Source organism: Ursus maritimus, unplaced genomic scaffold (genome assembly GCF_017311325.1).
Source record: "Ursus maritimus isolate PB19 unplaced genomic scaffold, ASM1731132v1 scaffold_15, whole genome shotgun sequence".
Classification (NCBI taxonomy): domain Eukaryota; kingdom Metazoa; phylum Chordata; class Mammalia; order Carnivora; family Ursidae; genus Ursus; species Ursus maritimus.
Window position 1 is genome coordinate 17005278 of NW_024423897.1, and position 27093 is coordinate 17032370.

At 42.2% G+C, this 27093-nt stretch overlaps 1 protein-coding gene across 7 annotated transcripts; it reads left to right on the forward strand.

Annotated features, from left to right (window-relative positions):
• The first annotated feature begins 1554 nt into the window (after positions 1–1554).
• HAVCR1 (hepatitis A virus cellular receptor 1) lies at positions 1555–26132 on the forward strand. 7 transcript variants are annotated; one of them, XM_040630377.1, is made up of 9 exons: positions 1555–1790; positions 2142–2199; positions 4703–5041; positions 8059–8142; positions 11124–11228; positions 14064–14119; positions 17407–17518; positions 18403–18439; positions 25485–26132. In XM_040630377.1, the coding sequence occupies exons 2-9, from the start codon at positions 2154–2156 to the stop codon at positions 25498–25500; spliced, it is 795 nt and encodes a 264-aa protein (XP_040486311.1). In that variant the 5' UTR covers positions 1555–1790; positions 2142–2153; the 3' UTR covers positions 25501–26132. The 7 variants fall into 7 exon arrangements, with proteins under 7 accessions (XP_040486311.1, XP_008690674.2, XP_008690672.2 ...); XM_008692452.2 differs by lacking the exon at positions 25485–26132 and adding an exon at positions 20830–23523 and having other exon boundaries at positions 1558–1790; positions 11127–11228; XM_008692450.2 differs by lacking the exon at positions 25485–26132 and adding an exon at positions 20830–23523 and having other exon boundaries at positions 1559–1790.
• Positions 26133–27093: the final 961 nt, after the last annotated feature.

The following is a 27093-nucleotide window of genomic DNA, read 5'->3' on the forward strand; positions in this document are numbered from 1 at the left end:
GGAAATGAGTGCTTTTGCTTTGTTTTTTCTGAGACAGCCATGGGAGTGTTGTAAGGGGGAAGAGTGACACAGTCTGATTATATATTTACCATTTACATCCTTCTGCCCAGTTTTACTAGTTGCTTACGTACCTGTCTCTCCACCTGATTGCACAATCCTGGGTGTTTTCATTCTTAGATTATTGAGTCATGTCCCGTTAGCCTCTGTAAGTGGATAAAAACTGTGGTAGGATTGAATTAAATCAGAAAAATCCTTACCACTGACCTGCTGGGCTTTGGCTGAGTCTCAGAGTATAACAAAACTAGTCATGACGTATTTTGCCTCCCAAATAAATATAAGGTATGACCTACTTCTTTGTGAGGCATTTCAGAATTTGTCCCTCACTTTTGGCAGTGGTCAAGGTGGGGCTCAATATTTTTCCCTCTAAGTATATAAAGCCGGAGAATAAGAGCAAAGTGGGTGTCTAGAAATGAGTGTTTCCCTTCAGAGAACTCCTCTTGTTGCCTAATTGAATTCCAGTGCACGGCATGGAAAAGCTAGGAGGGCTATTACAGATCATATGATACAACCGTTTTATGGAAAAGGTGAATTTCAGGAAATAGGCCAGGGGACAGCGCGTGCGGAGGCCCAGTGACAGGAAGGAGCTGTGTTCATGCAGGTGGGGCAGAGTCTAAAGCAAGGGGCTCCTCTAGCCAAGGCCTTCTGCAGACAGGGCTGGAGCAGTGCAGCGGCAGGCTTGAGAGGGCACGCTCTGAGGGCGCTGGCTGGTACAGGCCGTGGATGGCCATCTCACTGGATCCCATAACAAAGCTGAAAAGCTGAATTCTCCCACGGGCTCTCTCGATTTCTAAATCCTTGGCCATTAATTAAGAAATGAATTTTTAAACACCATGGTACAAAGTACCTCTGTGGGCCAAATATAGTCTTCGGGTCACCAGTTTGTAGCATCAGGCTTGAGGTCTTTCTCCAAGCGTGGAGACTGCCGGAGCCCGGGGTTCGCATTCCTGGCAGCCCAGGACCCAGTGCCGCAGTATGTCCAGCCCGTCCTCCACGGCTCCGGAGCCTGTGATGGACCGCGCCTAGAAATGGAGCGTCAGTGCGTCCTTGGGAGGAAGTTACTGAATCTTCAGAGCAGAAGGGCAGTTAATGAAGTACTTGGCAGGCTTACACATACTTGTATGGCTTAATAATTAAGAGCAAAAGTCAGAAGACCTGGGCTGGATCCTCAGCTCACTTAACCTCCCCAAGCCTCAGTTTCCTCCTCCTTGAATGTGGTTAGTAGCAACACCTGCCCGAGGGGATCTGCAAGGATTAAGTGCACAGAGCCCGCTATGCAGGTCTCCAAAAACCTTGCTTAGCATTAATGCGTATTTAGGTTTCATTTTCAAAGTTCTCCTACATCCGTTTTGCTCATTATAACAATCCTTTGAGGGAGACAGAGCAAGTATGTTTCATGCTATTTTTACAAATGAGGAAATTAAGTCTTGGAGGCGCTCAGTAACCCCAGGGATCCCCAGCTTCACAGGTGGCAGAGCTGGGATCTGAACCCGATTATGGCCCGAATCTGCTTCCTGAAGCATTCTCCTGTCATCACTCAGTAAGATGTGGTCTGAGTCATGGCTTCCTGTAACACGAATGGTTGGGCACAGTGATTCACGTTCTTGCTTAATTCTTGCTACTGGCAAACCTGACAGTATGACGAAGACTGGGAACTGATCTTTGGAGCCATAGAGCCCAGAGTACCCTGCACTCACCAACGGGCCAGCTGATGCGCATCTCAGAGGCCAAGGGTAAGTGAAGACTAGGCTTTGCTGTGATGTTCCCCTCTTCGAACCTGCCTCTGGTTTCCTTCCCGTTTGCTCCTTCATCCCCTGTGTCGGCATCAGGAGTCAGTGTGGACTCTGTGGGGAAGGAGCCGAACTCAAGGGGCTGCTGTCTGCTGGAAGGTGCAGGACCGTCAGCCACCCCTGAGCCAACCGAGGCCCGAAGCTGTTGTGCTTGGTCTCTCATTGCTAACGGGGCAGGCTCATGTGATTCAGCCAGTCAGGGTGAAAGGAGAAGTTGCAAACTGGGAGTTAAGACTTGTTTCAAGACCATCTGGTGAGGGGCACACCTACCAGTCTGCTTTCTCTTTCTTTCAGGCCGTTACCATCATGCAACCTTGGGTAGCCATCTCCAGCCTCATATTACTTCTGACAGGTAAGCGACTAGGTGGACTGGTCTGGAAGCCCTGAGGATGGGAGTGTAGGAGATGTGTGAGTGTGGTGTAGGAAGATGGATATGCTTGGGCTTTGGTGGAAGCTAGTGGGTCAACTAGTGGGCAAAGAACCAGGCTAAATCTTACTCAAAAGAAATTGCTTAAATGCTGCGAATTGCAAAATGCATGGGTAAGTGAACCGGGCACAACGCCGAAGATTGTGTCATATCTTGCCATTTGTGTTTGAACAAACAAACAAAAAGGAGCGGGTAGATAGTCGTGTAAGCATGGACTGACTACTCAAGTGTATGTTAAATACATTAACAGTGTTAGCATGGGTGGGAGGCGATGGGGAGAAAAGACTGGGCTAAGATGGAAAAGAGACTCGTCCTTCATCGAACTATCTTGTGTCCTTTGGTTTTTTTTTTAAATGATGTGCAACTATTTCTTTTAAAAATATTTTATTTCAAGCATTCCATGAGATAGAGGGGAAAGTTAGGAATAGACATAATCTGAAATTTTAAAAACAGTAATTTCCAGAAGTCAGATTATGGGGAAAGTTCATTTCTTATTATAACTTGTATAACTTGATTTTTATGATTAGCATATATTATATTTATAATCCAAAAATGATATTAGGCAAAATGATATAAGAATTCAGTGAAAAAGTCATTTTCTTATTTTATGTAACAATGAGCATTTTTATTCCCAAAGCATTTCCCAAAGTCATAGTCCAATTCTAAAGATGAGTGGTTGGTGAATTTCTGATTTCTTTTAAGGGCTACCTTGACTGCATTTGGCACGATAGGGTTTTTATGCCACTGTTCCAGGAGAGACTTCTTGTTTTTGTTTTTTAAGTGGCATAATTTAGTACATGATTATTTTCCAATTCTCTGTTTTCACAGGGGAAGTGGGCCTCGCTCAGTTGTGGGGCTCTTACCAACTTACGAGAAGGGGTCCATACTGGATTTTTTTAGACTGATTCTAAAGCCCATGGTAAACCTCAACTCCTCCTAGAAGTATTAGAAACCCATTTTCTTTTCTTTTTTTTGGAAAAAGATTTTATTTATTTATTTTAGAGAGGGATAGAGAGTGTGATGGTGGGGGGGGTGAGGGAGAGAGAGAATTACAAGCCAACTCTGCACCGAGTGCAGAGCCTAACGCAGGGCCTGATCTCATGACCCTGAGACGATGACCAGAGCCAAAACCAAGAGTCGGACACTTCGCCTACTGAACCACCCAGGTGCCCCTAGAATTGCATTGTCTAAAAGTTGATTTCTGAAGAGTTTACTAGACTTCTGCCTTTAAACCAATAATACTTTTTAAAATTAAGTTTTTTATTTTAATTCCGGTATAGTTAACATACTATTAGTTTCAGGTGTACAATATAGTGATTCAACTCCATATATTACGCAGCATTCATCGCGATAAGTGTGCTCTTAATCCCCATCGCCTGTTTCATCCATCCCTCTCTCACCTCCCCTCTGGTAACCATCAGCTTGTTCTCTGTAGTTAAGAGTCTGTTTCTTGGTTGATCTCTCTTGCTCTCTCTTTTTTTCCTTTGTTCATTTATTTTGTTTCATACATTCCATATATGAGTAAAATCATACGATATGTGTCTTCCTCTGACTGACTTATTTTGCTTAGCATTATATATACTCTCTAGCTCCATCCATGTTGTTGCAAATGAAAGCCAGTAATATTGTAAACAAAACACTAGCTCTGCTTTTCTTATGAGAGGTGTTGTGAGGTGACTTCCCTTGCAATAGCAGTTTACAAAGTTGCCATAAAAATTAAAACTTTAAATGCAATAGAATTTTTCAACCATATTTCTATTGAGACAGCAATCGAATCTGGGGGAGGGGGAAAGCCACATGTATGCATTACCTCTTTAATAAGCGCGTCTACCTGTCCGACATTGAGTGAGATACACACTCATGTATTATTGGGGTGTCGTTTGGTTCAAACGTTGTAGAAAGAAGTTTGGCCACGTTCATCAAGAGACCGAAAATATCACTGCCCTTTGTCTTGGTAATTTTTCTCTTAGACATCTGTGCCATTAGAAAACAATCCTAAATACAGGAAAAAAAAGTTTATATTTTTATCTACCGATATCAAATAAATAATGCTTTTAAATAATGTTAATGTAAAAACGCTTATAGTACATTTTTTAAATTGAAGACACAAAGTCCTATGATTACAAGTGAAATAAACTATATAAAAAGAAAAAAGTGAAGGGGCGCCTGGGTGGCACAGCGGTTAAGCGTCTGCCTTCGGCTCAGGGCGTGATCCCGGCGTTATGGGATCGAGCCCCACATCAGGCTCCTCCGCTGGAAGTCTGCTTCTTCCTCTCCCACTCCCCCTGCTTGTGTTCCCTCTCTTGCTGGCTGTCTCTATCTCTGTCGAATAAATAAATAAAATCTTTAAACATAAAAAGAAAAAAGTGAAAATAAATGTAAAATTAAAAGATTGAGTCCTCATGCTCTGTTTTGTCTTTCCTTACAGATGCTGCAGTTTCTTACACTCAAGTGATTGGAGTGGTGGGTCGTTCCATCACACTACCCTGCACCTATTCGACAGCTAATGGGGTCACAACCATGTGCTGGGGCCGAGGGGCATGTCCCCTCTCCCATTGCTCAGATGAAGTGGTCTGGACTAACGGATCGCATGTCACCGTTCGGAAGCACCCGCATTATAAGCTAAAGGGAAACCTTTCAAGAGGGAACGTGTCTTTGACCATCGAGAATGTGGCCCAGACTGACAGGGGTCTGTACTGTTGCCGTGTTGAGCACAAGGGGTGGTTCAATGATATGAAACTCACCCTATCACTGGAGATAAAGCCAGGTGAGCTTGTCTTCCATCTGCCTCTGATCACTTCACGTGGGTGAGCTGAGATGTTTCCAGTTTGGTAGTAACGTTCTCTTTTTTTAATAGGAAAAGGGGAGGTTCCTCCAATCTTGTTTTTCAGTTAACTGCTGGGAAATAGAATAACTTCTATTTGTATAAAATGAAGTGTTCAGACCCATCGTGAGCAAGACCGGAGGCAAAAGAACCTTCCCAGCCAGCAAACTATCTCCTAAAGCAGGGCTTCAAAAACGCTAGTCGGTTCGTGAAAAAGCATCCAGTGTTTCATTGTGAAACAGAGTGAACATTTTTATCAAGCTAAATTTGGTCAAGTTAAAGAACTGCCCTTTTTTTTTCTCTGAGATGATGTTTTAGAAGAATTTTTAAATGTCCTTAACATTTTAAAACTATTTTGAGAATTTCAAACATATAAAGCAGGTCTTGCCAAGTAGGTATAACCCCCAGCTAGAACAATTGTCAACTCAGTGTAGCTGTATATACGTCGTAAAGGGATATGTAGTTATCCTTCCTCTGCCCTGCCTGGGATTGTTTGAAGCATATCTCATATCATATCACAAAATTGCTTGTTTAAAAATTAAAGTGACCTGATTGCAATACGAAAACATTTACATCCCAATAACTATTCACCACTTGCTTTTAAGAATTTGATGAAATCCAAAACTCTGTCTTGGTGTGAACATCCTCATTTTCTTTACCATTGGATGAATGGAGTGGATTCTTCAGGATTTCCTGGTTTCTGGTGTTCCCTCCTAATGAATTTCTTTCCGCTAAGCTCTGATATCGACAATAGAATCCAAAACCTGTGGCCTTAATAAACTATGTGTCTGTCTTTCTTCCTTTCTCTTTCTTTTCTTTCTTTCTTTCTTTCTTTCTTTCTTTCTTTCTTTCTTTCTTTCTTCCTTTCTTTTTCTTTTCTTTCTTTCTTTCTTTCTTTCTTTCTTTCTTTCTTTCTTTCTTTCTTCCTTTCTTTTTCTTTTCTTTCTTTCTTTCTTTCTTTCTTTCTCTTCTTCTTCTTTCTTTCTTTCTCTTTCTTTCTTTCTTTCTTTCTTCTTTCTCTTTCTCTCTTTCTTTCCTTTTTTTTTTCCTTTTTAAATTAAGAGGAACTTGGTTTTGCAATCTCCCAACTTTTGGACTTGGTTTGTTTCTTTTGTGAAAACTAGTGACATAAGGTCAGTTTTGATGGAGAAAATAGCTGACCGTGGGGAAAACCATCTGTGGGAAGCAATTTAGGGAAGCCAAAAGAGGCCGGTGATAATCCTGTGCTCTAGACAGATGCGAGGAAGCAGCATGTGGAGAAGAGATTATGATTACAATTTTTTTGGATTTGTGAAGTTTATTATTGGTTTGGCTGAATGTTAGGGACTGACATAGCCAAGAAATTAGTAGGACACTTGTAAAGTGCTTCAAAATTCTTTAACATGTGGGCACTTACAAGGGCAGTGCTCTGTCACATGGGAAGAGGGTCTGTAACTGAGCCAAGGAGACTCTGCCTCCAATAACCAATTCTTGGCTTAAGTTTGCTTGCAGTTTTCACCACCTAAGCTTACTCTTTAAAACTTCTCTTTGGGCTTTTTTCCACCAGCATCTACAGTTATAGTTTCCTCGCTTACGCCTAGGGAAAATATTTGCCACTGAAGAAACCAAGTTCATTAGACAATTTGATTAGGTTACCTCCTCTTTGTTTCCCTTACTGTCCTTTGATCAGATTTTTTGCATGTGTGCTCCCCCCCATCAGATTTTAAACTGGAAGGAGGGGATTGGATTGTACTCTTTTCGAAAGTCGCCAACTACACCTTAGATCAGGTCAGCAAACTGTAGCCCCAGGGCTAGATCAGATTACAAAACAGGCCTGCTGCTATATAAATTTTTATTTGAGCAGCCATACCCGTTTGATACATAGATTGTCTATGGTGGCTTCCCCAGAGGTGGAGTGGAGCAAGTTTCCTAAGCCTAAAGTATTTCCTGTCTGGCCCTTTCCAGAAACGTTGCTCATCTCTGCTCATTTGGACTAATGCTGCATATAATAGACACTCACAAATATTTGTTGAAAAAAGATTTTTCCTCTTCAGATTCTAACTTAAATCAGATCTTTTGGAAAGAAAAATTTTCAAACCAACTGTACCCTATTTAAGTGACACAGATTTTCTTTTGTAGTTAGTCAAGTCGAAATTTAAGGAAACTTCTGGCCGAGAAAAAGGTGCCTAGTGAGTTCAAAAGTATACATTCTTGATTCAGTCTTTCACTGGTTTGTTTTTGTGCCAGGCCCTGTGTTCGGGCTAACTTCTGGTTTTAGCTCCGTCTGGCTGACACCCTGACTAAGTGATTTGGAATCCTATATATACCGCGGCGAATCTGGAAAGTCAGCGTTATCAGCTGTTGTTACCTCTTAGGTGGGAAGGAACCGTGTTAAAAGGTCTAGTTTACCTTCTAACCAAAAGTATAAATCATCTGTGTGATTTATCTAGCGTATGCTAATGGGCGTGAGTTAGTCCTCATTTAGGACGCGGGTCCCTCTGTCGGTATGCTACCCGCAGGCCTGACTGGACTGAATGCTATTCATTTGGTAAGACTTCTAGGTCTGGGAACTACTGGTGAAGTCTTAGTCATTCACCCTGGAGAGCATAAAGGTAGCCCCAGGCTCTAGACATTTTCCTTACCTCACAGATGTTTATGAAGATACAGAAATCTGATATGCATGACTGGTCTTCTCAAAGTGCTTCAGTGCAAATCCCAGGTGACATTTTTCACCTCTGAATCTCCCCAAATATATACCTTTTAATGCAGCTGCTTCCTTTTTGCAAGTTTGTCTTCCAAGCCCTCCTCTGTCACAGATTCTAGTTGACCAAGGCCAAGAACTCCGAGTTCAGGGAAGGTTAGTGCCTAATTCTGCCTGGGGACAGTCTCTCATTGGTCGCATTAGTACACAGGCCTAGCACAAGGCTCTTGTTTCTTGCTGCTTGATTAATCCTTGCTTTCATGTTGGTTTCCAACTCCAGCTGAGGTCACCCATGTTCCAACGTCACCTAGGGTCTTTACCTCTACTTCTTCAACGCCAGCACCCACGCAGAACGTCAAGCCAGGTAAACAAATGTGTTTCTTGAGCCCAGGGGTCTTCTAATGAGAGGACGTGGACCATCCAAAGGCATTGTGTTAAGGCAGAAGTACAATGTAAGCTAAGGGTCCTTACCTGGGTTCCAAACATGGGCTTCACAGGGTCCATGAACACCTGGCCTAAATTATATGTACCTTTTTACATATAATCATTTTTAGAGGAAGGGGACACATAGCTTTTGGTCAGATTCTCCAAGGCATTCATTGCTGGCAATATCCCCGAAAAACCAGACCACTGATCTTCGACATCTGATGAAGGTGCCGTGGATTTGGCCCAGTTGAGCACAGGTGTTTGAGGAAAAAGTAGGGAATGCCAGAGAGTAAGGGTCAGGTTAATGAAATTCTGTCCTTGCAAGGAGCTCTGAGCAGAGATCAGCTAGTCCGTTCTGAAGGAAGACCCCCACTTGAGATGAGATTTCAGTGAAGTTAACATTTACTCTGTTTGCTATGTGACAGGAGCCATGCTAAGTGCTTTACAGATATTATATTGCTTAATTCTTATGACAACCCCTGTGCACTATCGGTGTGATTCAATCTCATTTTATAGTTGTGAGAACTAAGGCACAGGGTCTGAGTTCATTGTGGAAAGTTACATGGATAGAAACTACTCGAATCAGGATTCATTCTCCATTAATTTGAATTTTGGGGCATGTGCTTTTAACGACTGGATTGTACCTTCTACCATGAGCACTGAGCTTACTTTTGGATGAATTTGTCTTGATCTGACATCCTCACTGAACAATCCTTATATGATTACCCTGTCTTCTCTGGGCAGTCAATCTACTTACACAGTTTTGCTTCCAGCATCCTTTAATTTATTTATGGAGCATGGAAATAGCAAAAGATGCTATTTATACTGATGAAAAAGTAAACATCAGATTTGGAGGCTTCAGGGATTTAGAACTTACATGTCTTTTTTTTTTTCCATTCAGTCCACATGGTTCATACTTCAAACTTCTGATAAATAAGAGCTTAGATTTAATAAATGGAGAATAATTTGACTTAAAGGTAGAGAAATAGCTTGCCATTCTGAGGACAAGTTAAGGTTCAAACCTTCTATCTCTAGGATTAAAAAGATAACTTTTAGTGGAGATTCTTAAAGCCTCCAAAACTCTTTGACCCATTGGGGTAGTGCTGGATTCTGAGGAGTAACAGAGACGTCACAACCTCTTAGCCAGAAAAATCTGATGGAACATTGACTTTCCCTGACTCCTATTGAACCATATGTATATTTAATCAGGAGGAATCTGAAGGATTGGGCCTTGAGCTGAGTTTGGAAGACAGGGCTTTAGGTTAAAACTGGGATTTTAGAGCTCTAAGAGTTTGTAAGAAAAACAGGTCTGTTCGTTCGAGGCAGCTGGAGACACTAGAGAATCTGTTGACTTTCTCAATATTGATTTAGCTTTGTAATACTTAGTTTGTGCCTGCAAATGGGGGTGGATTAGTGGGCTGGGTTTGGTGAGCATGCATATTTAAAGCAAAGATTCAGAAGACAAGTGTCGGCTTATATGTCCATGTGACCTCCTCAGGGATAGTATTCATTGAGCCTTATCCTTGTCTTGATGGTTTTCTCATGAGTTTGAGTTGAGTTGAACAGGAAGGAGGTGCCCGCTGGAGCAGATCCAATGTGGGGACATTTTATCTTTACACCCACGCTCACNTTCCTGTGCTCCATGCCTCTTGTGTACGCTCGTTGCCTAAAATATTTGTGGAATGTTTGGATGTAAGGTTTTAGAAACAGGGAGAAAAGAAAGATGCCTGCTAAGACCCAAACTTGGAAAAAAAAAATTAAGCTCAAGAGGTCTTTTGCACAGATCCAAGTTGAACAAAGTTTCTGATCACCTGACTTCATTGCATTGTCCTGTTCTTAGTTCTTAAACAGAGCTACATCCTGATATAGATTTGAGCATTAGAGAGAAGCAGGAAAATAGTTCAGAACACAAGAAAGGGCGATGTTGAAATGTGAAGGCCACTGTGGGGAAGGGAGAACAGAAAGACCAATGAAAGGTAAGAAAAGCCCAGGTTTGGGAATTCTTGTCCAGCCAGCACCACTAACTTGCTCTAAAATTTGTGGTGCTCTAAGAGGAAAATACATAAAAGTGAAATATTTAAAATGTTAATAAAATACACAAAGAGGCAAGTGACCAGCGCTGCACGTAAGGTGAGATACTTGACAAAAAATAAAGGAGTGATTTTAGAAAGGAAAGGGAAATCTAGCCTTGTACTGGAAAAGTCTTAGTGAGGCTTTTAGGTGCAAAACCGAAGATGAGTCAGATAACACAGGAAATCAGTCTTAGAAAAGGAGTGAACAGAATGCCAGTGCAGAAGGAGCCAGGTCATGGTCCACCAAGAACGTGGCTTTGAGAGTTGTTAATTATCACCAAGGTTCAGACTTTGGACAATGTTGTCACCTTGAAGAGCCCTCAAGGCATTAAATATGGTGAGTCTGTGTTCTGTGCTGTAATGTTTGGGTGGATAATGGGGAACTTGAATAAAGCCAGGAAATCTAGATTGGGCTGTTGTGAAGGGGGATGGGCAAATTAGCACAATTTCCCAGGCCCTATTCCTTGGAAGTGAAACGTCACTTATACGGTTAAAAGTTTAATTGGATGTCCTAGGTAAGGTGTGCTGTTGTAGGCTTTGGACGGATCCTAGGAGTAGAACCTAGATCCTGATAAACTCTCCAGATTGTTTTCTAGATCAGATTTCTTCATGATAATGGCATGCCCAGATGGCGGAGTGGTGCCTCAGGGCCCTCTTTGAAGACTTTTCTAAGAGGAAGTTGGAAGGAATGGAAGTGGGTGGGGGCGAGGCATGCCTTCAGGGGATGGCTGGGTGTGGGCACTCCGGGAAGTTGACGGTGATTCCTGGTTTTAGTTTTGTTTTTTATTTTTGCTGGGGGTGGGCATTTTCCTCTACAAAGAGAGCACAGTTATTCTTTTTATTCCAGTAGCTACAACTTCTGCAATGCAGACTGCAGGAACCCAGCCTACTGTGCTGCAGGAAACAAGCACGAGGCAGCCCCCCGATTCACCCTTGTACTCTTGCCCGACAGGTAACTTCATTTTCTTGCCTGGACATCTGGGAGTACTCACATTTTGATAATCGTTGACGCATTGTTAAAAGACCACATTCTGACTAGGGCAAATCTGACATGAATGCTGATACTGGCCACTCCAATCAGCCATGTGACTTGAACAAATGTCTTACTCATTTAGAATCTGGGTTTATCATTTGTGAAATGGATGGAATAACAAGGATCTCCGTAGAATGCTTTTGAGGATTAAATAACGTGAAAAACCTAAGACAAAAGTTACAAGGTGCTAAGTAATAGATACAATAGCAACTCTGACTCTTTAACTTCGAAAGTCTAGAATCCATCTGCCTGACTGGCCCAGGGAGCTTGTGTAATTTGGGAACACCCACATGCATAACACTATTTTTCTTAATCAAACAAACTGCTTTTGACTCCAGACTTACTAGTGGGCTTGCTCTCTTGGGCCAGAGCCATAAAACCATTAAATGCAGCCCTCCGTTATCCAGACCAAACGGGTCAACCATACTCATGCTTCATGGAAGACCCAGACCCTAAGTCCTTCTAGGAAGCTCCCCTGCTGCCCTGTGAGGCTTGCACATGGACACATTGAGATGGGCTGAGGACATCAGCACCAGCACTAAGAGGCATGTCCCCTGAGCCTGTCTACTACCTTCTCCAGTTTTTCCCCACTGTCCCCGTTCTGGGCAGGTCTTGTATAATCTTTGCTTTTCTGAAACCAGATTCACCTGTCTTTCCTGTGGTAGAGAAAGGTGCTGCTGAATCCTCTCATTTGCGCCAGATAATTCTGTTATCCGTAGTGGTTATTTTGGGGAGTGCCACAGGCTGAACCCCTTTGTAACGTGGAGCTGGTTTATGTGTGCTTGTGTCTGTGATGAATCCAAACAGGTCCAGCCTTGCAAGACTCCTCCTTAGTGTCTATGACTCACTGTGCTCAGGAGTTGCCAATCCGTAGGGGCCCCTGCATGGCTTACCTTCTGCCAGTCATTCCTGGAACCTGGTAAATTTAAAATGGACCTGCAGTGAGATTCACAGGGGGGCCTATTCAGCTGGGATTAGATAATGGTGACATTTGGTTTCGAAAGTGGAATCCTTAGTGTGAACTGTTTCTGGGCACAAAAACAAAGTGACAATAAATAGAAACACAAGGTAGCCGCAGTAGGAAGCAGACGTACCGCACGCTTCTAGGGTTTGAGTGGGAAGAACATCGGAGTTGGGAGTCATAGGACTAAAACCTGGTCAAGGTATAGCTTCCCAGAGTGGAACAGACATGGGAGCAGCTGTGTCCCCTATGACTTACGCGATCGTCGCCACCTTGGCAGTGTACCTGAGGGTCTCGAGCCAAATCCTCACCATGCCTGAGCCAGCCTCCAGCAAACCGAAGGCTCACAGGAGCAAAGAATGTTAGTTCTGTCTGGAAGGGACTTTGGTGCTCACACGGCCCACCACCCACATTGGAGAGATGTATGTGCCAGGAAACTGTCACACGTTATCTCACTTAATTCTTTGAAGGCAGGTCTCACTGACTGCCATTTCTAGATTAGGGAGGCCCTACAGTTCTGCTTTAGACACGGGCAGCCCCCAGTTCAGCTGCCAGCTACTAGCTGTATGCCCACGGGCAAGCTGTGGGATTCGTCCCCCCATGTTAATGATGCTAGAAGGACATGAGGTTGGGAGGGGCATTGCACAGTGTCTCTCTCCCCACTGCTCCTTCCAGTGTAACGTAATAATTAGTAACAGCTTTATTTATTTATTTATTTATTTAATATTTATTTATTTATTATTTTTAATAATAAATAAATAATAAAATTTATTATTTATTATTTATTTATTATTTATTAAATAATATTTATTTAATATGGTGTTCAGTCCTTTATGTGCATCATCTAATTCAACAACTTTATGAGGGGTACTGTTAATAGCTTATAGTTTGTTTTTTTAAGATTTTATTTATTTATTTGACAGAGAGAGAGACAGCCAGCGAGAGAGGGAACACAAGCAGGGGGAGTGGGAGAGGAAGAAGCAGGCTCCCAGCAGAACAGGGAGCCCAATGCGGGGCTCGATCCCAGGACCCTGGGATCACGACCTGAGCCGAAAGCAGACGCCCAATGCCTGAGCCACCCAGGAGCCCCTTGTAGTTCTAGCTATATTTACAAAATCCGATGTTTCAAAATTGTTAAAACTTGAACAATCAAAGCTTTAAGGCAGAATATCCTTTTATATTAGGATTTTTGGCAGTATAAGATATACTAGTTTCACAGCTGATATAACAGATATTTTATAAAATACTTCTGGATCAAAGTCTGGGCACATTGGCATCTAACATAGGAATTATATGACACTTGTTTTAGATCTCTTAGTACATTTTACTCATGTTCTGAATAAAACCAATGTAATGTCCAGTCGGAATAGAGTGGTACTGACCTTTGGATGTGCATGTGGCCTTTGGGCACTCATGGACAGGTTCTTAGCTGGCGTGAAAGTATTGATTACCTACCACTAAGTGGCATCCTTAACCCAGTTCCAAGAATGGGCCTCTGCGATTCCCCTAACACTGTAGGTAAAACTGTATATACATGCATTTTTTTTCCATAAAGAAGACAAACTGTCCATTTTTGAAGGGACCAAGACAAAATGGTCAAGAAACCTAAACTTACAGGATAAATTAATACAGCTTAGTAACTTGGTATGACTTTTGCAATGTCTGCAGCATTTGGCCATATCATTCCTCAACTTTTTATTCACCACCAGAAGGCAATGTGAATATATTTAGTGTCTACAGTGAAAATTCAATATTTTTTGTAATTATAATTAATTTTCTTTCTTGTCGAGCAGATGGGAATGGCACTGTGACACAGTCTTCAGATGGCCTTTGGCATAGCAATCAAACTGTAAGCATTTTTCTTCCTACTTTATTTTTCAGATTCACTTGTATGTCTCCCTGCAAGCGAGTTACATTTAGAGAATATTTCTGTAAGGCTAGCCCACAGATTGATTCTTTCCAGTTAAAATTCAAAAAGAAGAAATTTGACTCAAGTAGGGATACTTTAATTAATTAATTTAATTAATTTGAAAAGTTCATACAGGTAGACTGTGTTGTTAGAGTTTGCCTGAGAAATGATATTGTATTCTGTGTACACACACATATACACACAAACACATACTACAGACTTTCTCCTGGCTGAAAATTAGGAAGAAAGAATGAGCTAATTCAAGGAGAATGAGTTAACATGATAGACCAAGGAAGACTTTAGTTATCGTTAGGAAAATAACACACTTTGAATCAGTGGAGTAGAAGCCGCCCAGAACAAAAATACTGTGTCAGCAAACGTGTGTTTGCTTCAACAGAGCCTCCGTCATATTCTTTTCTAACCCCACTGCCATTCTTTATAGAAACTTTGAGGCCACTGTTGAGTTTTTCTATACATAAACCTCCCCAGATGATGACGCATTAAGGTGTTAACATCTTAAATAAATTTGTGACTTATTTTTTTTAAAAAAGGTTTTATTTATTTATTCGAGAGAGAGAATGAGAGAGAGAGAGAGAGCATGAGCAAGGGGGAGGGGCAGAGGGAGAAGCAGACTCCCCACTGAGCAGGGAGCCCTAGGTAGGACTCGATCTCAGGACCCTGGGGCCATAACCTGAGCCAAAGGCAGACACTTAACGACTGAGCCACTCAAGTGCCCCATAAACTTTGTGACTTTGAAAGATGTTCTTATACTTTTTCCACAGCGAGCTTGAGAAACTACAGGGCCCTAGTCTCATGACGCTCATCAAAGCCTCATCTTTGCGAATAAGTTAGACAAATTTATCAATAGGACTGTTCCTCTGGGAGAAGTAAGTTTCCTTTTAGTATGTGCAAATAACTCTCAGAAACAGCAAACAAAAAGAGCTTGAGGTATGAGAATAGTCTTTCTGGTCTCAAGTAGTGAGAAATGTCAACACAGCCATGATAAGAGAAATTCAAGCTCAGGCACGGTGGGATTATTTAACATGGGGTCAAATGGGTTTATGTTGTGTACGTCAGTGACAATAAGAACACTACATAGGAGTGATATACAAATTTTGAACAGCGTATGTGGCATGGGCACTGATTGATCTGATGGATATGGGTTGAATTTGTATATACTTACGAAATGTGGGAACTGCCACTATGTGAATGATTCTTTTATTGCTATACGGCTAGACCTATGCTGGATTTAAAAAAAAACCCACATTCTGAGTGGTGAGATTGTTCTGGACCTTAGTTACCTATAGACAGGTATGTTTAGCCGAAAGTAGAAGCGATTTAGAAGCAAGTTTGCAACAGGCAGCAGTAAAGTCATGGGCCTTTTTTTATCTTGACTCAGGATGTTGCGAGGTTTCCCACGTATCTTGTAATCATGCAGCATACATTTTGACCCAATAGGCCAGCTTTCTGGACTCTATTTTAAGGAGAGAATGGAACGAGTACATGAAGATGTATGAGAAAAGATGTTCATTGTTGCTGTTTGTAATCATGAAAATGTTAAAAACAACTTGAATGTTCAATAGTAAGGGATTAATTACTTAGTCAGCTAAGCGTGCCCGCATACTGCCATTAAGCATGTAGTCACTGCAATGCCATTTACTGACCTGGGAAGACGGTTACTACTGATCGTTTAGGGGAAAGAGCAACCATTAAAATGTGTGTGTGTGTGTGGGGGGCATCTATTGAATATAGGAATTGTTTCTGTTAAGAGAAACACTAGGAGGATAAAATTCTAGAAGAGTATATAATGAAAAATGGTAATAGTGTTTGTTCTGGATGTTAGGATTATGGTCAGTTTTAGTTTTCCTTTTTTCATGCTTAGCTGCACATTCTAAAATGAATGTGCAGTTTTTATGTAATATTTCTAAAAATGAAAGCAAAGCCTGCCTCCTGCAGCCCCACGTTACATCAAACCACGTTACCCCCCATTGGTAAGGTAGTGACAACACTACCCAGACACTGGCCACTTCCCCTTTAAGCCCAAACACTAAGTACTTTCCCTTGTCCCCCATCTTACTCATAGTATTTATCAGGGAGTACCTAAAAGTGCCTTCCCCAAGAACGCTGTTTAATCTGTAGTTGATAGACACAAGCACGGAGGTTCAGAGAGGCTAAATAACTTGTCCAGGGTCACACAGCAGCTAAATTGAAGAGATGGGATCCTGACTCTAGAGCTTAAACTTTTATACAAGAAGAGACTTGAGCCTTCTCTCTGATCTTCTTTTCTGCTAAATACTTACCCTCTGGGATCTCTTTAGGATTAGAGCTAAGCTATGTAAAATCACTGAGCATGATGCCTGGCATATTTCAGGCTTATTCCAGAAGGTGGTGATCCTTTACAAACTGCACTAGGCTGTTTAAACAAATTTCTGCATCTCCACCCACCTGACAGCATTTCAGGTTGGTTGTTAACGAGGGCCACATCTGTGAACACCTACTTTCGAGTCCATTTATGCAGACAAAGAATCTTGAATTATAACTTAAAAAAAAAAAGGACTATAATCAAGGATCAAATTCAGTAACTAAGTATATTCAGGTAACATCACTAGGTCAACTTGAATGAACAAAAATTATGTTTTCTTTTTTAATATCAGGATATACTTATGGAAATAGCTTATTGATTGTTAAAAATATGTATAATTTACATATAATAAAGTACACCCATTTGAAGCATACAGTCTGAGTTTTGACAAATGCATACACCTATGTAAATACCACCCACTCAAGATATAAAACATTTCTACCATCCCCAAATACATTTTGAATTTTAAATGGTGTTCGAATTTCACCATATGGTTACAGCCTCGGATCACTTGGTCTTACCCCTCTTAAGTCAAAAATAGCCAAAGGCCAATAAAGATAAATGGGTCAAAGTACATTATTTTAGGCAATGTCTGTTTTTAGAGAGGGAGAGAGAGAGCATGGGGTGGGGGTGGGGGGAAGTGAAGGGGCAGAGGGAGAGGGAGTGCGAGAGAGAATCTTAAGCAGGCTCCATGCCCAGCAAAGAGCCCGCTGTGGGGCTCAGTCTCACAACCCCGAGATCATGACCTGAGCCAAAATCAAGAGTCAGACGCTTAACTGACTGAGCCACCCAGGCGCCCCTTAGGGAATGTCTTCTATCCATAATTCTAACAAGATGCTTTTCTGATCCACCGATGTTTCCTTAGCACGCGTCGCTGGCACAGAACCCGTGGATGACCACCAGTAAGGGACTCTACATCGGCCTCTGCGTTACTGCTGCGGTGTTGCTCACCGTGTTGGTTGTCATGGTTACCAAAAGTAAGTCATTTCAGGATTTACCGCAGGGAACGGAGCAAGGGCTCTAGAGGCAAACTGTCTGAGTTCAAGTGGCTCCACATGCCCTGTGATTGAGAATTCACATACATTTCTGTTTCTTAAACTATTCTTTTTTTTTAATTATTGGCCTATGAAGAGAAAGATGCAATATAAATTCTCCAGAGGTGGAATTAAATATTAAGAAATGAGAATATTTTGGATAGACTCGGGATTTGGAAGGCAACAAACCATTATAATATATACGATTTGTTCACTCCTTTTCCACTCCCCTCAGGAACCAGTTTTTGTCCCCATGCGGGATGATATTGTTGAGTTTTATAAGACCCATTTAACAGGAGAGGCAAATGGAACATTGGGAGGGAAACTGATTTCAGGGCTAGGGCTAGAAGAAGGGCTTCAAAAGGTGGCCCTCCAGCAGTTGTGTTTGTGTATGTGTGTGTGTGTGCACGTGGTGTGTGCATGGTGTGTGTGTGTGGTGTGTGTGTGTGTGTAGTCCGTCTCCTATGAAAGAGCCACAATCATTCATTTTTTAAAATGAAATTTAATTATTAATAATTGCATTAAAGTAAGCCTGGGCATGCGGGTGAATACACTAAACCATTAATGAAAATGAAACACTTTATACCAAGATATTTCTTTGGGTCTTACTGACTCAAAAGGAGTTACCTGAGTAACTCAGAAATTGTCCAGTCTGCCCCCCCCCCTTTTTAAACATGCTTTCTTCTAAATTTATTTTTTCAGGCTCTAGCTCTGTATAGATTTTGTTCATAGGAAAGTAGTAGAAATAATATACTTGTTTGAAAAAAGATCTCATAAACTCTTTGGCTGACGTGTTTAATTTTCTCTTCAACTCTTCCCCAATTTAGAATATTTATGCATAAGAAACAAGCCGGAACAACTAAAGTAAGTTTGAAAGGGTTTGTGTCAATACCTTTTGATATTTCTACTCTACTAAAAATAAGGAAAATTTTTTTCTCTGTCTTTCTCCTCTTTTTCTCCTAAACTCTTCATTTTTTACCCTAGATCCTGAAAATCTAGCTCGATGAGCACCTCTATTGTTATCCACAACTTCTAGTGATACTTTTAGTTTTCTGTATTTCTCTGGAATTGTGCCCTAATTACTACAGAAGGAGCACCTCAGTCTTAACCTCTTAGAGCAAGAGATCACAAATTTTGTTTGATGGAACATTTGAATGAGTTGTTTGGTTTGTTCTTTAATTTCATTCAGTGCTTTGTTTATTGAGTGTTTATTGAATGTCTACTATATTTCAAAGAGATGAACAAAACAGACAGAAAACACATAAGCAAATGAACAGAGTCCTTTTAATGCTTCTAGAGAAATACCATGGGGGAAAACAGAGCAATGTAATGGGCTATTTGAGGGAGTCCCGAAGGAACAGAAGGCAGCTCTGCAAAGATCTGGAAGAAGACACCTCCAGGCTGAAGAAGTGCAAAGGCACCATGGTAGGGCAAGTGCCTCCAGCTCTCCACAGTTCCCCGCTGTTCCATTCCCAGCCTGCTCTGCTCATTTGTATTGGCGATCTGGCCTCTTAGGTATTGGAATTTACAATTTTTGTAAATCCATCCTACTGCCCAATGAAAACTTAAATCCCCTTTACTTGCATATGGCCGGTGGTCATCTGCTAGAATAGTTGTAACAGTAGGAAGCCACTGCTTACTTCCAAATCCAAGTAGCTTGCTTCATTGGTACAGCTTGGGCATTACAGCAAGGTCTTTGATTCAAAATCCATCCCTCTTAGATTGCCACACATTATCTCTAGTTCTCTTTCATTGGATGTTTGCACACAGTCTTTCCTAGATCTGAGTTAATTACATGAGCCAGTCCGCTGAGTGCACCTCGAACAATGCCCAGCGCACTGTAAGTGCTCCATGAACGCTGGCTTTCTAGTATTGCGGCAATGCACGCCTGACATAGGTGCTCTTATTCTCAGCATACAGACTGGAGAACAGGTTTGGAAGTGTTAAGTGACATCCAAAGTCACACCACACTGCAGGTAAAAAACTCAGTTATGGGTGTGGGACTCTAAAAGACCTAAGATGGAGTTTTTGACTATGTGCTTCCAAGAATGGAAGAAAGAAATTACTCCTAACAGGCAGAAAAGCAGGGAACATAGCATCCTTTTAGCCGATCTCTGTTCTTTCACGGCTAACTTTTTCTAAAGGCTGACTTTTTATCACCCAATCATAAAAGAAAGTATTTATTGTAGAAAATCTTATAAAATATAAAGAGACAAGAACAAAAAACCTTGAGTATTTCTTCATGACTTTTTTTTCTTTCTTTCTTTCTTTGCAGTTATATCACACTGACTCATTTTAAGCCACTGACATCTAACCTGTTCTCACATATGTATGAGTGTCACTTAAAGATCAGAGCTGAGTGAAGCCTCAGTATGTTCCATTATCATTTGTGGGCAGGCTTAAGTAATAAAAATAGGCACTTTCTACCAATGATAAAAGAGCAGCTGTACCAAAACTGCACACATGACCTTTCTGTACACGGACCGTAGGAGTGTACGTTGTTATGCAAGTTGTCTAACCCATGGCTTTCAAATTCAGATTGTGGGCGCAGTAAGATATCTGACACCATGATTCAGTATACACTTATGTGAAGCAACACTGTTTTACTGTAGCCAATATGTTCTTTTTTTTTTTTTTAAAGATTTTATTTATTTATTTGACAGGATAGAGACAGCCAGCGAGAGAGGGAACACAAGCAGGGGGAGCGGGAGAGGAAGAAGCAGGCTCATAGCGGAGGAGCCTGATGTGGGGCTCGATCCCATAACGCTGGGATCACGCCCTGAGCTGAAGGCAGACGTTTAACCACTGTGCCACCCAGGTGCCCCTAGCCAATATGTTCTGATACAGTTTGTATCTGTGTTTATCCTAAATGCAAGTTGTAGACCGCTAAATAGATTTAATAACCCTCTGCGGAAGAGTACAATCCACGGTTAGAAAAACAGCAGCCAAACCATTTCTTAGCTACCCTTGAGAACACGCATCTTGGTTTAGGACTTCAATTCGACGTCTGACACCAGTCTTCTTAGATTTTCGATTTTTTTATTCTATTACACAAGTTTTCTCAAGGAGAATACTTAGGTTTTCTACCTGCTTATTAAACAGACTCTCCTGCAACTCAATATGGATCTCCTATTCACTTCGTAGGGCTCTGGGAGTTGCAAATACCCAGCCTTGCCTGCAGGTACATAAATGTGCTCGTCGTGCTTTAGAAGTGGTCTGCTTTTCCTTAAAGACTCATGTTATTCTTTCTGTAGCATGGTTTCGTTGAACGACCCTCGGACTGGAGCTTTGCAAAGTGCAGCTGAAGTGGGTGTCCGAGCAGAAGACAATATCTACATTATCGAGGACAATCTTTATGTCATGGATTAAGACCCAGTGGCCCTCTAAGGATTTGTGCCCTTGACTGCAGACGACAGTGACAAGATATCACCATGTCAGAGTTCCTTTAAGCTCTAGAATGATTTTTCTGTCCATTTCAAATGATATTCCAACATGCCAGTTAGGTTGGGTAGAGACTTTGGTTCCTCTGTGTACAGTCAACCTCATTGGTCATAGGGTCCTAATTTTTTATGCTAAAACTCGTTCAATCTTTCTCCCAAACATGAACACTTAGAATTACATATTCTCTTTGGATCATATGAACCTTATATCCATCAAGAATTCTCACTGGTGAGACATGAGAAGAACGACCACCTTGGTTACCAAAGCTGTCAAGAAGAGCAGACTAGGAGTTAAAATCTGCAAATCTGATTTGGGACTTAAAGGACTTCACTTGGAAGCATTTCATGATAATCTCTTGTTTTTTTACCTTGTAACTCCAAATGTTACATTTTGTAGGTTCCCCAAGGCTTTCAAATCACGGGGATACACAGGTTTTTATTTCCCCCATGGGGAAATAGAAGTGAGTCTGATTTCACCATTATAGGTCAATCTGATTTCGCATGGCTCTGGAAATACACGGTATTAAGGCTTTCCCTGGACCCAGGGTTTAGCAGTTAGAAGAAACTAGGGTAGTAAGTGGACCAAGCAGATACCAGGGAAAGAAAATCAGTTGCCATATGACTTATTGCATGGTATTTCTGCTACACCTGTTCCAGTTCCAAGCACTTGTATGACAATTGTCACACTCTTTGAACTAATTTTTAGAATGAGGCAGGGAAGAAATAAATAGAAGGAAAAGAAAAGGGAGAAGGCTAAAAGGCTTCCTGCTTTAGAAAAGTTACTTTGCAAATATAATAGTGTTGTTTGAGAGTGTTACTAGTTTCAATCAAAATTCTAAATTGTCCTCAGACCACTGCAATTTTTAAAATTGTTTTGGAAGGATGAAGGTTTTTTTTGTTGTTGTTGTTGTCTTGTTTTGTTTTTTAATAGCAAAGCAATTCCAATGCTATTCCTTTTTTTACAGTGCAATTAAATTTTTGGTTTTTCCAGAGTTAAGAAAAGGCTAATGGTGAGGATATTTTTAGTCACCAGAAACATTGCTACATGAAAGGTTAAGGAGGCTGGGTATTAATTTGAACCTGAGTAGACCCTGAAATAACTCCTGCTTAGGGTTCAGAGTTACACCATAGTGGACTAGGAGGGCAGGATGCTTGTTTATTTCTGAAGACAGCATCTTTGACATTGTGTTCTGTGGCGTTCTAGGAAATGGACAGGACCTCTGCATAAAGGTTATATGGGCAAATAAGATTGTTAAATATGCTATGCTGGGTTTTCCAAATGGGGCCAAGACCTGATCGGGCCCAGGAAATTTTGCTTAAACTGTAGTGTTTTTCTTTTAAATTCAAGACAACATGCATAAACATGGAGATTTCAGAGTAAAGCCTGGATTTGGAGCTTCTCTGGAAAGACCTGGCAACATTGGACAGCATACCTACATAGTCAGGGCCCCCTTAAATGGTGCTACATCCCCTGCCCCCTGCCCCTAGTCCTCACCTTTCCAGCGCACACACATTTGTTCCCTGCTTTGTGACTGGGACTTTGGATTTATGACAGCTCTATTTTTCATACCCTTCCTGGAGATTTATGATGGCACATTGAAAGTTCTGGGAGTATTGTTAACTTTGTTAATCCAGCATTTCCAAAACTTGCTTGAAACCCATGAACACAGAGACTACTGGCCTAGCCAGTAGCGTTCTGTGAAACAACATGTAAAGACACGGGAAAGGAGGTGGTACGCAGAATTAGGACTAGGACCTGAGTTCTAGTCTTAACTCTTAACAGAAACACTGGATGACATTAAGATGAATCTTTCTTGTTGCCTACATTTTCTCATCGATCAGGCATAATTATTTCCATAATTATATCGGTGTGTAGCAGTAATTCCAATGACATGTTACTTCAAGTCTTTGGAAAGTGGAAAACACTACAGAAATGCAAAGAGCTTTTTGGTTTTGGTTTTAGTTTTTTGTTTTTTTGGTTGAGTTTGCAGTAATAGCAGATTTAGCCTTAGTGCTTAGTAAATAATTTCAGTGGTGTTGCATTCATATGTCTTTTGCCATACAGTACTTTCTGGGGGGCGGGAATAATGTATCTTTTTTGGAAAAGCTGATACTGGGTAATTTGGCTAATTTCATACTGTAGAAAAATGTGTACCATAGTGGATGAACAGGTGAGAAGGGAGGTAGGGAAGGTATTAGTTAATACTTAATTCTTTCTGTGACTATATCCATGTTGTAGAACGTATTGAGTTTTGTTTTCAATCCTTCGAGACAATTGAAGTTCCATTTTCTATAATTTATCTTGGGATATGAGGACACTGGCATAAGTAAGATATTCAAACTTGGGAAATTTTGCACGTCTTTAAGAAGTAGCAGAACCAATCTTTCACTAATGGCTAATCACTAATCACTAAGATCATTTTGTGAGTACATGAAAATATGAGGGACTCTTTGTGACTAGTTTCATTTGTAGGTAAGCTCATTAAAGATTTTTGTTTTCATTTTGAAGATTGACTTGTTGCTTTCTCAGGTTCATCTGTTAGTTGGAGCCTGGCATCTTTAACTTGGTGTGGACTCCCAGGACAAGGGCAAGTAGGGAAGATTTAACTCCAGTTCCCCCAGGAGCTCCAATTTAGTAGGGAAGAAACCCCCAAACTATCAATTCTGGTACTAATTAATATGGAGGGGAAAAAGAATAGAGTGGTACCTGGGCTTCTCAGCTGTGGCATTTGGGGCCAGATAGCCCTTGGTTATGGAGGCCCTCCTGTGCCTCGTAGGATATCTGGCAGCTCCCCTGTGCTCTACCCACTGGAGGAGACAGTTGGGCCCCTCCAGTTGTGACAACTACAGATGTCTCCTGAGACGTATTATCACCTCTGGTTGAAAGTCGCCGTGAGAGAGATACCTGGAGGATGTGGGTGTTGTGGGGAGTGGTGTCACTTCAGCTGGGTTGGTCAGGAGCTGCCTCTGAGTAAGAGGTGACATTTAAGTTGAAACCAAATGGATGTGTAGGCAGTAGCCTCTTCAGGGGGTCCACCAAATGCAAAGGCCCTATGTCAGGAGGAAGCTTGCGTACCGAGAGAAAATAAGGTGTGTTCTGAGCACTGAAAACCAGTATGGCTGCAGCAGTGACACCCCCCCCCCCCAAGACTGGCAAGAAATGGCGCTGGTAACTGGCAAGTGCTGGGTAGAAAGGGCTCTAAGAACACATCTGTTGGAGAAGAGTCCCACTCTTGGAAAACAAAGCACGTTTGCATATTTGGGATTAAACCTGCTATCCGTCACCAAATTATATTGTAACGTGCCTTAATGTGCTTCAGGGACACTGTTCTCAGATCAGACCTTAGGAGTTAGTGTGGTCGGGGTAACAGAAGAAGGGGAAGGAGAGGGGAAGGGGGATGCATTCTGGCAGTGAGAGGCTTCCCACCGGGCTGCGTGAGGGCACCCAGGCCTAGCAAGAGGCGTCCTGGAAGAAAGGGACGGGATGCCAGTTTGGCTCCTATCACCCTGTGCCCGGCACAGCTGGATCCAGTCTCCCAAACTCGCCACTCGCAGTGGTAGGGTGGTGCCGGGGTGCCTTCCACTGGCCCGAAATAGATTTTTAACATAGTTAGGTGTTGATGTGTACTTTTGCAAAACAAGGCATTAAAACCGTGATGTAATGGATATTGTTTAGGATGACTACAATTTTAAAGTTAATTAATCTAAAACAACTCGAGAGAAATAGCCAAAGGGCAATGTGAGGATAGCAAAGGTCCTGTAGATGCATGAAGTCAGGGAGGCAACAGGTTAGAGCTGCTGGGAGGTTATTAAAATACAGAGTCCTGGGCCCAACTCCTAGAGATTCTGATTCATAAGACAGGTGGGACCTAAGTATGTACGTATGTATGCATGTATTTTTAAAAGATTGATTTATTTGAGAGAAGGTGGGGAGGGGCAGAGGGAGAGGGAGGGAGAATCTCAAGCAGACTCCCCACCAAGCAGGGAGCCTGATGTGGGGCTCGATCACAGGACCCTGAGATCATGACCTGAGCCCAAATCAAGAGTCGGAGGCTTAGCCTCCAGCCATCCAGATGCGCCTAAGTATTTATTTATTGTTTGTTTAAATTACGGAAGACAAGCTACGACAAGTTATTTTACATTTCAACCAAAATACTCAGATTTCATGAAAGAGTATGTAGACATAAGAGCATGTAATTGTCCTTCGTTTCTACTTATTTCAGAAGTGAATCTCGGGAAATGAATGCAGCCACTTTATATTTAGAGTGGATGGGTATTTTGATGCCAGTTTGGAGGATAAACAAAATCCCTCAGAGTCCCCCACATACAGGAAAACCGTAAGAAATGTAGGGGAGGCATAGACACCGCATTTCATAGCCTCGTTTGTGCAGATATGTTTCTTCAGGGTTCACAGCGCTCTCTGGAAGGAAAGAAGTAACAATTTGTTCTTTGTTCTTCCTCTGATCAAGGTCTCTTGTCAGTTGATTGCGGGCCCCCTTAGATACACATCCTCCCAAGACTTGGGTTCTGATGACATCAGATTATCTGAGGATGTACAACAGGACGGCACTCCTCCCCCTGCAGAGGCCGGACAGACGACGACTCACTTTGATGTGGCGTGTGAGCCCGGTGTGCGCAGGGCTGTGGGAGAGTCTCATCGCTAAGACTCCCAGGAATCTAACTGTAAAGTTCCCTTGGGTCTCTCGAGGGCCCGTCCAGCTCTGACTTAGAGTCTTCGGTTGCTATTAGTGTCTTTCCCCACTCCCTCCAGTCCTTCCCCCCCAGGGCCATCAGTATAACCTAAAACACCGAGATCTGATCGTGCACCATGTTAGCTGAACAGCTCCCACTGTTCCCCAGTGGGTGAAGGTTCCACTTTGTCATCAGCCCTTCACAGCTTCCTTGTCTGCCTCGTGCAGCCCCTCTCTGCTGTGCTCCGGTGGAGAGAAATGCCTCGGATACCCACTCTCTCCTCCACAGGTCAACTCCCCTTCCAGATATGCTTGCCTTCTCCCTCTCCACTGGCTGTGTCATTCCTCATGGCTCAGCTCAAGTGTTAACTCTTCAGCCTTTTGGACCTCCTCCTCCTAGATAGCATTAAATGCGCTTTATGAATACTTCTGTCCAGCCCTTTTTGCTCCCTCGGGGAGTAGAGTGGAGTACAGTGGAGTACCTCCCCTATGCCAACCACACCACTGACGCCTAGCTCGGGTTACGCTACGTGAGGCCAGGACCCTCCCTAGCACGTGTGGCATCTTTGAGTGAATTAGAAACAGGCTCCCTCCTCCTGGCTGGCACAGCTCTGAGCCAGGGCAGAGACCTGTCAAACAGAGTCTGTACAAAACTACAACCATAACTAGTGACCCTCTAACTCAGTCCTTTGTAATAAAGGTGTTTGGTTGATAATGCTTTTTATACTGAACTCTTTGAGGGAAGTATCTAGCTTCTCAGTGCCTAGCACTCACATGTAGGTGCTTAATACATATCTGTGAACAGGAGTGAATAGATTGTCTGAAAGTTCATTTCCTAGAACCTTCCTGTATGTGCTGGGATGGAGTGGGGAAGGGAAGAGTGTCTTTAAAATTCATTTATGAGATAGGCACAACTCTTTTCATATGAGTGGCTGGAGTGTAGGAGACTGTGTGAATCTCAAGGACTCTCTGAGACCAATAATTTGCAACATTGGCTGGAAATTACAATCACCGGGGAAGCTTGGCCAACCTACCTGTGCCCAGACCAATTGAATCAGAATTTCAGGAGGAGGGGGCCCAGATGTTTATAGTTCTTCAATCTCCCCAGGTGATTTCAATGTACAGCCAAGGTTTGCAAACCACTGACCTAGAGAGAGGGGGAGGGAAAATGACAGCAAGTTTTCTGGTTGTGTGTGACGAGTGCTCTGGAAAACATAACACAGTACAGACTAAAACGAGAAAATATCAACAACGGGCTGGGGCGGTGAACAGCCATGTAGGAATGGGCATGTCTCCAGCTCAACAGCAGACCTGTCCTACCTGGCTTCCATGGCAACGACATTGTATTGGCAGCCCTGGGAAGGAGAAGTCTGGACGCTGCCACGCT